This window comes from Anoplopoma fimbria, chromosome 17 (assembly GCF_027596085.1).
Source record: "Anoplopoma fimbria isolate UVic2021 breed Golden Eagle Sablefish chromosome 17, Afim_UVic_2022, whole genome shotgun sequence".
In the NCBI taxonomy this organism is placed as follows: domain Eukaryota; kingdom Metazoa; phylum Chordata; class Actinopteri; order Perciformes; family Anoplopomatidae; genus Anoplopoma; species Anoplopoma fimbria.
Window position 1 is genome coordinate 16,497,397 of NC_072465.1, and position 11,619 is coordinate 16,509,015.

At 37.0% G+C, this 11,619-nt stretch overlaps 1 protein-coding gene across 1 annotated transcript; it reads right to left on the bottom strand.

The window, feature by feature from the left end:
* Positions 1-1,813: 1,813 nt before the first annotated feature.
* Positions 1,814-9,295, bottom strand: LOC129105673 (solute carrier family 2, facilitated glucose transporter member 11-like). The gene is made up of 12 exons (XM_054616827.1): positions 9,187-9,295; positions 8,472-8,570; positions 7,984-8,144; positions 7,242-7,366; positions 6,989-7,118; positions 6,735-6,883; positions 5,874-6,061; positions 5,205-5,315; positions 4,229-4,330; positions 3,544-3,619; positions 2,818-2,945; positions 1,814-2,139 (listed from the first exon to the last, which is right to left on the bottom strand). The coding sequence occupies exons 1-12, from the start codon at positions 9,208-9,210 to the stop codon at positions 1,921-1,923; spliced, it is 1,512 nt and encodes a 503-aa protein (XP_054472802.1). The 5' UTR covers positions 9,211-9,295; the 3' UTR covers positions 1,814-1,920.
* Between the last annotated feature and the right edge of the window lie 2,324 nt (positions 9,296-11,619).

The following is an 11,619-nucleotide window of genomic DNA, read 5'->3' on the forward strand; positions in this document are numbered from 1 at the left end:
AATAGTGCCGAAGTTAAACATCAGTAGACTTTGGTTGTCCATTCATGATGTAAGGAGATCTTAATGTTTATGACGTGTGTAAAAGCGTTGACCAAACACTGCTCGAGATTCTACCTGGTCTGTCTGGTTCAGTTCTGTTATTGTTTCGAGATATTGCCGTCAGTAAAGTTACACATTACTGCAAGGGAGGTGTCATAGAAAAACACCTTGAAATAACACACACACATGCAAAGAAAATGTTGATTATAAGATTATGTGAGATTATGAGGGAAAAGGCAGAAAATGGACATGCAGGTCAGATGTGTGGATAAAAGGATTATTTGCAGCATATTTAAGCTCATGTTCAGCTTGTTCATTGTACACTATTAGTAATATTAGGAAAATATAGAACACGAACATATAGAAAAAAACATCCACTGATTTGGGATCAGAAGATCAAGTTACTCATTGCGGGGAAGTACAACTCATCCTGTTATGTAACAAAAATGTTAAACATAATGTCCCCTCTTGCTCTGAAGTAGCTATGACAAGCATGAGAATATAATCAACTTATTTATTTATTTATTTATTTATTATTATTATTATTATTATTCACTTATTAGTGAAGCACCTTTCAAAGGTGCTTCACTAAATAAATCACCATACAATGAAGGTGCAAAGAAAGTGAATCATAAAACAAAAAAAGTGTAAAGATCATAAAATTCAATTAAACATGCAGTGTTTTCAATAGTGGTCAAAAATTTAGAAAGATTAATTAAAAATATTATAAATGCCAGTCTGAACAAGTTGTTTTTTAATCTCTTTTTAAACTGAAGCACTGACTCAGTTGATCTGATGTTGAAGTATTTGTAGCTCATGGAGTCAAAGCATGATCCCACTTTGTTTTGAGTCTGGGCCGTGGAACTTTTAACAACATTTGATTCTCTGATCTGAGGGGTCTTGGAGCAGATGAGCAGACACAGACCATGTAAGGATTTAAAAGTAATCAATAGAAACTTTAATTGAATTCTGTAAGGATTTAGGGGCCAGTGTAATTTGTTCACGACTGGAGTGAAGTGTTCCCTACATCGAGCGTTTGTGAGAAGTCTTTCTGCTGCATTCTGCACCAACTGTGGACAGGAAAACAGCCCTTATGATGTAATAGTGATGTCATCAGGGTTGTCGCAGCTTGGTTTTGGGGATTTTCAGATTTTTTTCAACAGCGTATGACAATGTCATATTTTGGATCTGCTTACAAAATGATATATGTTGTTATGTTAATATTTAAAGCTAAGGTGCTGTTCTAAGGGCTGCTTTACTAATAAATCCAATATTCTTGATGTTTTGTGCACCATTTTAACAATTCAGCCTTACATTTTCCTAAATTAGAAACTTTGGGACCTAGACTATGTTTGTAAGTTAAAATACCCAAATAACATGTAAAAAACATTTGATGATCGCTTTGAAAAATCAAATATGAAAAGGGATGTTCATACAAGATACTTTTATTTACTAATAAATAAATGATTAAAACAAAAAAACATCAATATTCAATATAAACAATTGCACTTATTCCAGTCATGTAAAATCTGTAGATTTCAGTCATTACAAAACGTATGAATACTCAACATCATGATACCTTTTTTTTTCTGAATGAGGTGTGCACACTAATGCATTGAGTTTATATTTGATAAATTTGCTATGTCAATCAGTAACACAAAGTAGCAAATCATAAGTGTAACACGAGAAGATAGATCATTTATTTAAATCCTCTTGACAGAAAACATACTCAAAATAAAGGAGTGATAATAGATCCAAGTTTCTTTTGGTGATGTGAAAGTGAACATTCCTTCTTTCACGACGTCTTCCTGCTCAAGTAGATCAGGTCAGAGTGAGGCATAAAGTGGATGTGTCCGTTTGGGTTTCAGGTGTAAAGTCTGTCTAGAAGGCCGTGGAAAGACTCACTTCACCCAGCTGATACTGAGCTTTAGCTTGCGACGCACATTTTTCATCCTGGCCTTTAAAATTGAGCTTGTTGAAATCGCTTGTGATGGCTGACAGAGACTTCCCCTTGGTCTCAGGCAGAAACAGGCCGACAAACACCGCAGATAGCAGGCAGACCACTCCAAAAGGCACAAAGCAGTACTCATTCAGCTCGCTCTGTAAAAGAAATACAACAAAAAGCTATGAGACCGATGTAAGAAGTTTTATAAATGACTGCTGAAATGTCTTATTGTGTGCTTCCATCTTGCTCATGGCCTGTCTGTGTGTGTTCTATTCTTGCATACGTATATACATGTGCAAAATTAAAAAAGGATTTATATAACTGGAATGAATGAACTAAAATATTAACCTCAAATTTCATATCTTAGAAAGATCAGTCATTCTGACAGAAAGTCCCTTATTCCCTCAGTTTCAGACTCTGAACTCTGGGAGGCGCTATAGGGCGACTTTTCCTATTGCAAGAAGTCTTTTATGTTGCATTTTAACCTCACTGTTAGCTTGTTGCCCCCCCTTCTCATGCCAGGTTGTTGAAAGGTGTTGTGTTTCATTTAAAGATAAATTAACCATTTAAATATTTTCAATTTAGTTTTTTTCCTGTTATTAGATGTAGTAGAGTTGAAGACAGGAAGGAGGGAGTTGCAGTATGCACCAGTAATCCCCTGCAAGAATACCAACCATAAAAACCAGTAAGCTTTAAATAGTGCCTTAGTTTTGTCTAATTAATGATGTGGAAGGTGAATGTACACTTTGTTTTAAAATGGAAAAGGGTATTTATGCTTGTTCATTGACATTGAACATTTGTTAAAAGATGGATGGATGAATGGACAGACTGACCACTAGAAATGGAAAGATCATCCCAATAATGAAAAGGTTGAGCCACATCATAGAACCAGCGATCATGTAGGCTGCTGGCCGAGCAGTCTGATTGAAGATCTCTGTGGGCAGAACGCCAGTCACTCCAGCTGAGAAAATAAAAACAAAAAAATCATATTGAGTTAGCTTCATCATCACATCCTTAAACATATAAGTAGAAATATAAACATTAGCTATTATAGATGGACATACTGGATTTTTGATATTTGGTAACACATAATAAGCAGTAAGTTGTTCATTACACATTCATGAAAGAGTTATCAAAATGTATTAAAGCTACATAACAGTGCGAGACAGGAGTACAAAGTCACTTTGCTTTGAAATTTTGAGTGCTTTTAGGTTTGAAGATGCCTACAGGTAATCAAGTCAGGATTACTATCGGGTTATGTTTAGCTTCATGAAGTTAGAATTTATTGCTGGACTGTTGCATTTAACTGAATAAGTTTTAATTGATAAGAGTGTTTATCACCTGAAATGTGCACAGAGGAAAAAAAATCGAGTTGTTATGCAAATAGAAACAGCTGTTGTGCTTATGTGCAGCAAAGACTTCAGGTGAGAAGGTTAAAAAAACTATATTAAATATGTTTGAATTCAATTTAAGTAATCAACTGGTTCATCTAGATGACATTTTTTAATTAATGCATCTTGCAATGTCATGTGTGTGTGTTTTAAAAACATTAAACTGACCTGGTCCCATGCCAAAGCTGAGAATGTAGGTGAAGATGCAGGTCATGCTTATGTATGGCATCCAGGATATCTTGTGCTGTTTGCAGTGAGAAGAAAAAAATCCATATCTCTTTTATATTTCATAGATTGACCTGTAATGCTCCATCATTACTAAACGTTCACCGTAGAAATCTCACATTCATTCATTCTCCGTAACCTGCTTATCCAGTTAAGGGTCGCAGGGGTGCTGGAGCCGATCTCAGCTGTCAATGGGCGAAGGCAGGGTACACCCTGGACAGGTCACCAGTCTGTCGCAGGGCAGACATATATAGACAGACAACCGTTCACACTCACATCCACACCTATAGGCAATTTCGAGTCTTCAAAGAACCTTATCTGCATGTCTTTGGAGTGTGGGAGGAAGCTGGAGAACCCGGAGAGAACCCACGCTGACACGGGGAGAACATGCAAACTCCACACAGAAGGTTGTCTAGCCCGGGAATTGAACCCTGGCCCCCACTTGCTGTGAGGCGACAGTGCACTACTGTTGCCTCGACTACACCACCGTGCAGCCGAAATCTCACATAATAATCACAATTATTACTTTATTTTTCATTGTTACCGTGCAAATCATAGAAACATGCATGATTTGTCTTTGGAAAAGTATTTTGGTTATTACGTGTGTCAATTAAGTGATTTATGAAACCTCCAATAGCAGAGCAATTGTGAAGACAACAGCCCAGACGGTCATGAGGATGTACCCTCCCATCAGCATGAACCTCCGACCTTTGCGCTCTACAAGCAGGTTCTGAAAAACATTAAAATATGGACATCAGACTCTGTTCTTCTATATGCATATTTAATTATAACAAATTATATATAAGACTTTACAGAAAGGTACATAAAATCCTGAGCAGCAACCACTTAACAAAAAATTCAGGAACTTCCTTGGGATGAATTAAAAGATAATCTTAATATACGCCTTGTGTTATTTATGATCCTAAGGTTATTTTCTCAAAAAACACAGTAGTTTTCGGTGTTCAGTTAGTAGATTCATAGATATCATGAAACTTATCATTTAATAATTTTACTTTTTATTAAAGGAATAGTTTTAGATATTGGGAAATATTCTTAATCACTTTTGTGTAGAGAGTTAAATTAGAAAGTTCACTCCAATTTCCAGTCTGTGCTGTAAATATGTAGCTGGAGTTAGCAGCTAATTAGCTTAGCAGAAAGCCTGGATACAGGGGGAAACAGCTAGCCTGGCTCTGTCAGAGGTTACCAAACTCTACCTACCAGCACCTATTAAATTTGCTAATAAACACATTCACTCTTTATTGTTTAATCTGTACAAAAACTGAGCAGTGTTGTACCGGGCTATTTCATGGCTAGGTGCCGGAACTTCTGTTCAAAGATATAAATAGCAGTTAGTTACAGTTCCTTTCTTCTCTCATTTCTTGGTAGCTACTCAGGAATTTGTGTATCCTATTGTAAAGTGTTCATATTCTGTATGTCTAAGTGTTCTCAGGTATGAAATCAAATAAAAAACCTGTTGTATGTTTACTAGTACATTGGGCTGTTCCTGGTCCTTAGTCTCCGTTAAAGCTTTAAGAGGAATTCAAACAACAGTCTCTTTGCCTTTAGCCGCTTACATAACGTTTGCTTTAATGACGTATACTTACACACATTATACACGCTGTGAATTCACATGCACCAGTGCCAATTGTGATGTATTGAATTTTATCATCGGATACTCCAGCCTCTTTGAATATGTATGATGCATAGAAGTAAATCTGAAAGTAAAAGTACATAAGAAAATATTAGAGTTCTGCAGAGCATCATTACAAGTGCTTCAACTGTTAATAAGAGGATTAAACCAGCATCTTGCACAGAGAGAAACTATGTTAATACCCTGCCCGACTCCTTAAAACTGCCAAGCATGTGGGCAAAAGCCTTGAACCACAGGAGTGTTGAGTCTGCATTTTCTGATGAGAAGGCAACTTGTTGCAGCTCTGAAGATAAGTTTATACTCATTATTAACTCTCATATATTCAAAGAATAATTACAAAGAGACGACAAAGCCTTTAAGTAATAACAATAAATTGTCTTAACAAATTATTCCCTGCACAATACAGCAAGGGATGGAGCTTCATCACCACTTTACATTATTAATATGATATGCAGGAATCGTAAAGAAACATACACAAGACACAAACCACTGATGGATCAGCTCAAATTTCTAATTAACCTTCTGTCATTGCAGGGGTCAAAAGAACATCTGATACTGTAGCTCTGTATCAGTTACCCTGATCCTCATGGGTTATATAACAATATGTTCCATCTTGTCTTACCGAATCATTACCACAGAGCTGCATGGCACTGCTGATGACCATGACAGAGATGAGCTGCCAGCGCACCGACCGATCCATAAAAAGCTCCCAGGGTCGACGGGCCCTCATGCCTTTGGTTTCAGCCTGTTCCTGCAGGATCTCATCAAGCTCACTGCTCTGGACCTCACAGCCTCGCAGCCGTCTCAAAGCTGGCGACAAAAAAAAAGCACAATTTAAATACTCTAAGAAGTTGTTGTTCTGGCTCTCTGGCTATAACATATTGTTCTTTACCTTTCTCCATTATAAAATATGTTATAAATACAAGTGGCGGAGGAGTACGGAGTAGATCCTTTACTCAAGTAAAAGTGCCAAAACAATAATGTAAGAAAACTCCACCACATGTAAAAGTCCTGCATTCAAACTCCCACTTAAGTGCAAAATACACTCTTATTTTCAAATTTCAGTGATGATTAAACAATATGTATGAAACATTGTGATGTTGAGCTGGTTGATGTGGAGCTTTTTTTAATTACTGTATACATAGTTTAGTTGTTTAGTTCTGTTGCTACCAACAAAAGGGTCAATATTTTGGACTTTTCTCTAATGTATGCTTTGTTTTGAAAAATATGTATAATAATTTAAACTGTTATTTAAATGAAACATCTGAGAAAGTTAGAGAGGACATGTCTCTTTGGTGGAATTGCTAAAAACTCATAGACATCTGTAACGTGACAGAGGTAGTAGAGTAAAAGGTCCAATATTTCCCTCTCAAATGTACTGAAGTAGAAGTATAAAGTAGCATGAAACGGAAATACAAATGTATATTAAAGTTGTAGGGAAATATTTAGTTAATGTACTTGGTTGACATATTTCAGTACCCACCATTTATACAAGCCTCCTTGTCCCCCCTGTCGATGAGCAGGTATCTGGGGCTCTCAGGGAACCACGGCAGGGTGAGGAGCTGGATGACGCCAGGAATGGCATTACTTGCAAGAAGATACTGCCAACACGGCTCACTGCCCAGAATCTCTCTATAAATAAATAATCCAGGGTGTTACTGTGGATATAATTAAAATCTACAGCAGATATTTTTAAGTCTATTTTGACAAATAAAAAAAGTCTGACAGCGTCCATACCTGAGTCCGACCACCTGTCCTAAAACAACACCAAATGCAGTGAAAACAGCTGATGACAAGGAGACAGCCCCTCGTAAGTGTTTTGGTGCACTTTCTCCGAAATACATTGGTTGCACATTCATGCTGATTCCTGAAAAACAGACAGTGGCTTTATGTGAAGTTAACAAAGTTTCTGTTGAACAGTTTTTAGACTAATATTCCAGCAGTATAGCAGGTATTTGAACGCAAACATTTTGTGACACAAATTACATACCGGCATTTATCCCAACCAGGATACGTGAGATGATGATCATCTCAAAAGACTTGGCAGCTCTACTTGTCACAGCAAAGAGTGCTCCAGTCATGAGGAAAATGTTGTTCAACAACAGGCATTTCTTCCTTGGGAAGGGAAAAGAGGACAAAATAAATTGATTGCTCACAACTCTTGGTGGGAGTTTCAGCCTTAAGAAATATAGACTCATGGACCGTTTGGCCATGTTGCAGGGATATCATGTCAGTAGACTTCTTATCTTATGGAAATTATTAATATAAACCTAAAACCATTAATGAAAGATCCTTATAGCATTATCTACGTACTTAAAGCCTGAAATAAGCCAAAAACTATTACTAAACACATCAGTAGCCGTTTCACTGAGTGACATTTTCCTTCATTGTGAGTAAAACAGGCTTTAATTTATTTAGAGTTGCTCCCACCAACAAATTGCCCAATAATGTGTATGCACTTTTTACTCCTGTTTGACTAACATTTGCTGAAAACCACAGTGCCCATCTATTTTAGGAAATGATTTAGCATTTAATTGATTGATGCCTATGTGTTTCTATGAGGTTATTCAGGAAAAGTAAATAATCCATCTTTTTTCATTAATTTGTTCATCTATATCAAGAGGTCAATCATTCACTCTCTGCGTGTTGCAATGAAAATTGAATGTGTTATCCTCTGTACTCGTGAATCGAAACATTAACACACAGCAGCATGATACAGCGTCTTACATTACCTCCCGAAGCGTATGGTCATTGGTCCTGCGATAAGAGCCCCCGCAAAGCCCCCCAACGAGAAGATGGAGACAATAATTGTCCAGACCAGAGTTAACTGGTAGTCCTCCAACTGGAAGTCCCACCGCTCCAAGAATGTCTCATTGACAAATGTCTGAATAAACTTTATGAAAAGACAAGACGGTCAACCATTAAAGTTTCACAGAGTTAACCAAGCAAAAACATAATGCGCAGTGGTTAAAGCTGACACTTATTACCTCAGTTTATTTGTCCATGTGTTTGAGCTTTGGTGGTGAGAATGTGTACTCTAAAGCTTTAAGGGTCAATTTGCAGCTTCAACATATCAATTGAACTTTTGTAACTTTTTTAACACCATGCAGCACTTTATCAGCTCTGTCAATGAGTTATTACATTATATGTACCTATATTTCACACTGCTTGAACACACACATACAAGAATTTAGGTTGGCAGTTAGATTTATAAACTTACAGTTGTGGGAGCATTCATTATTGCGAGGTTGTAGCCATATTGAAGAGTTCCTCCAAAGGCTGCAGAAGCAACCATTAGCACCAATGTCAAAGAACTGCTCTGTTTAAACAAACAGATAGATACATATTAGATTATACACATCTGTCTTATCAAGTTTGTACTTGTACAAATGTTGTGGCTGTTAAAAGGGGCAGGTGTTCATTACATGATGTATTGCTAGGTGTAACATAAAATTAAGCATTTCAAATGAATTAGTTAATTAATATTTTGCATTACTAATATAAATCTGAAGATTAACTTTAGCTGTTAGATAAATGAAGTTGAGTGAAAAGTATATTTGCCTCTGAATTTTGGTGCAGTAGAAGTATAAAAAAGCATCAAATAAAAATATTCAAGTAAGGTACAAGTACCTGAGAATTGTACTTAAGCACAGTAGGCTACTTGAGTTAATGTACTTATTAACATTCCACCTCTGAGGGTGATGGTTGGTTTGATGTCACGTTGTCCGACAATGCAATGTCATGTGTAAAATATTGTCACATTAAAAAAAACAAAAGATCTTCAAATAGCACTGCACCTCTTAGTAATTACACAACCCCCAAGTAATCCATCTATTTTCCCTACATAATGCTACCCGAGCCAACAAACCAAACAAGCATTCGGGATTAAACTCTAAAATAGATTCCTTATTGAAAAGTAGAATGTACTTATTTACCTTCTGTGCATCGGCAGGCGACATTGTTAATTAAACGAAGTAGTAAAAGTGAAAAAAGAAAAAAAGCGACTTGATGGCATCACATAACAAACCACACAACTCAAGCCACCACCTGAATAACTAACCTCTGGAACACAAGCTCAAGCACACGCTTTTTCTGTGTGCCTGTGGCGGATTCTTATGATTGGCTGTAGTTAAGTAATCAGCGCACAAATGGACAAACTTGAGCTGACGTCTTATCGGCGTTCTATGAATGACACACTCACACTCTTTAAAGTAATAGATACAAATAAAATCAATCATTTGCATTTCCTGATGCAAGTTAGGGAAGCGCCACTGTTATGGTTCATGTTTTACTTGTGGTGTAAATGGACTACAGCTGCATTTCGTTGCGCATCCCTGTGTTGCAGAATGGCAATACATGTAAAAAAAAAAAAAAAAAAAAAAAAAAAAAAAAAAGGCTTTATTTCGTTTGAAATTGTGTTAATTTTCTTTTTAATTGAAGAATGAAGAAAGGTGGGGTGACACGGAAGTAGAAATAAATATACAGAAATAAAAGCCCAATACTTTTTTCCCATTATGATTAATGATGTTCTCTGATATAAGATGTGATATCGGTAGATTATTATTTCTGATGATGGGGCCTAATGGAAAAGGGGGGAGAATATAAAACTAATCCAAGAAAAGACACAAGAAACAGTTAAAGGTGGTTGAGAAATGGTCATAGTCATGGGGATTTCGGTTTTCAGTGGAGGAGAGAAGGGTAGTGGTACTTACTAACCAAGAAGATAAGAGAGGCTGGTGTAAAGATGTACGATAAACAGTTAGACAAGGTAAATACATTTCATTTTCTGGGGGTTATATTTGACACAAAGCTGAGTGTCATATAAATAAGATAAGACAAAAATGCAAAATGTATTTTAAATGTAATGAGATGTCTGACAAGGTCTGATTGGATAGTAAGGGAATATATATACATGTATATAGTATATACTAATATATGACTCTTATGACCCAGTGTCCTAAAAAAGTCAAAATAAACAATGCCATAAAAATGTTATGAAATACATCATAGTATAGTATGCCATAAAAAACATATTATAGTTTGCAATAAAAGAGTCATAAAATGTCATAAAAATATCATAGTATAGTATGCCATAAAAATGCGATAAAAGTTATCATTGTATAGTATGCCATAAACTTGTCATTCATATAAATTATAGTTTGATATTGAAGAGGCATTAAAAGTCATAAAATGTATGCCATCAAATTGAATAAAAATGGTATAGAATAGTATGTCATTTGTAATGGAAAATTATATTAGTGTATGCTGGAAGTATATAGTGTAAAGGTTTTGAATGAAATGTACTATGATGTGTACTCTAAAGGTCGAGAACCTCGTCTCTCTGTATGTTAAGTTACACTGTGTGGAGATGTTACCCCCCCTGCTCCTTATGTCACCTCCACTGAGCCACACCTGGGCGGCTGTGGCTCAGTGGAGAGCAGGGTCGTCCCCCAATCAGAGGATCGGCGGTTCGATCCCTGGCTCCGGCAGTCCATGTCGATGTGTCCTTGGGCAAGACACTTAACCCCAAATTGCTCCCGCAGGCTGTTCCTGCGGTGTATGAATGTTAGTTAGGGTCCTGATGGTCAGGTGGCACCTTGCATGGTAGCTCCTGTCATCAGTGTATGAATGGGTGTGATTGGGTGAATGATTAGTAATGTAAAAGCGCTTTGAGTGGTCGGAAGACTAGAAAAGCGCTATACAAGTACAGTCCATTTACCATTTACCTCTTTGTCATTCATGCCCACACCTTTGACCTTCCTCCCTACCTGAGACTCATATCCACCTTTTGATCTTCTTCCTCTCCTTTGTTTTACTTCCTTTTCTTTGATCACCCATTTTGTTCTTCATACCCCCTCCATGACACATTACTCAGAACTGAGCCTGGCCACCCCGGCTCCCATATATAGAGGGGTGAGCAGCCTGACTCGGGAGTTCAGTACTTTGCAGGCTCCCGGTGACTCTGTAAACTTCTGGCTCTTTCATGCAAAGAAATAAAATACCGCAAGGACATTTCATTTGTCATTTGATCATTATTTCAACGCTCATTGGGACTAGAATAACTTGTTTGGTGAGAAATCGGGATCACTAAGTAAAAGCTCAGGTAGGTATTGGACTGCTCAGAGACCTAAGGTTATTGATTCAAAGCTGTGCAATGCAGAATTTAAAGATCCAACAGCAAGTGATCAAGTATGCAAAGAAACATCGCTTAATTTCAGATCAGGTGGCTCACAATGATTGAAGACAGGATGTAATGTGTATGAATATAATGTGACTTGGTAAATTTTAAGGTCCAACACCTAAAACTAGGGATTTATATACAGGAAGAGAAAAGTTTTAAACGGCGTGGAAGGGCAGCTTAGTTTCTG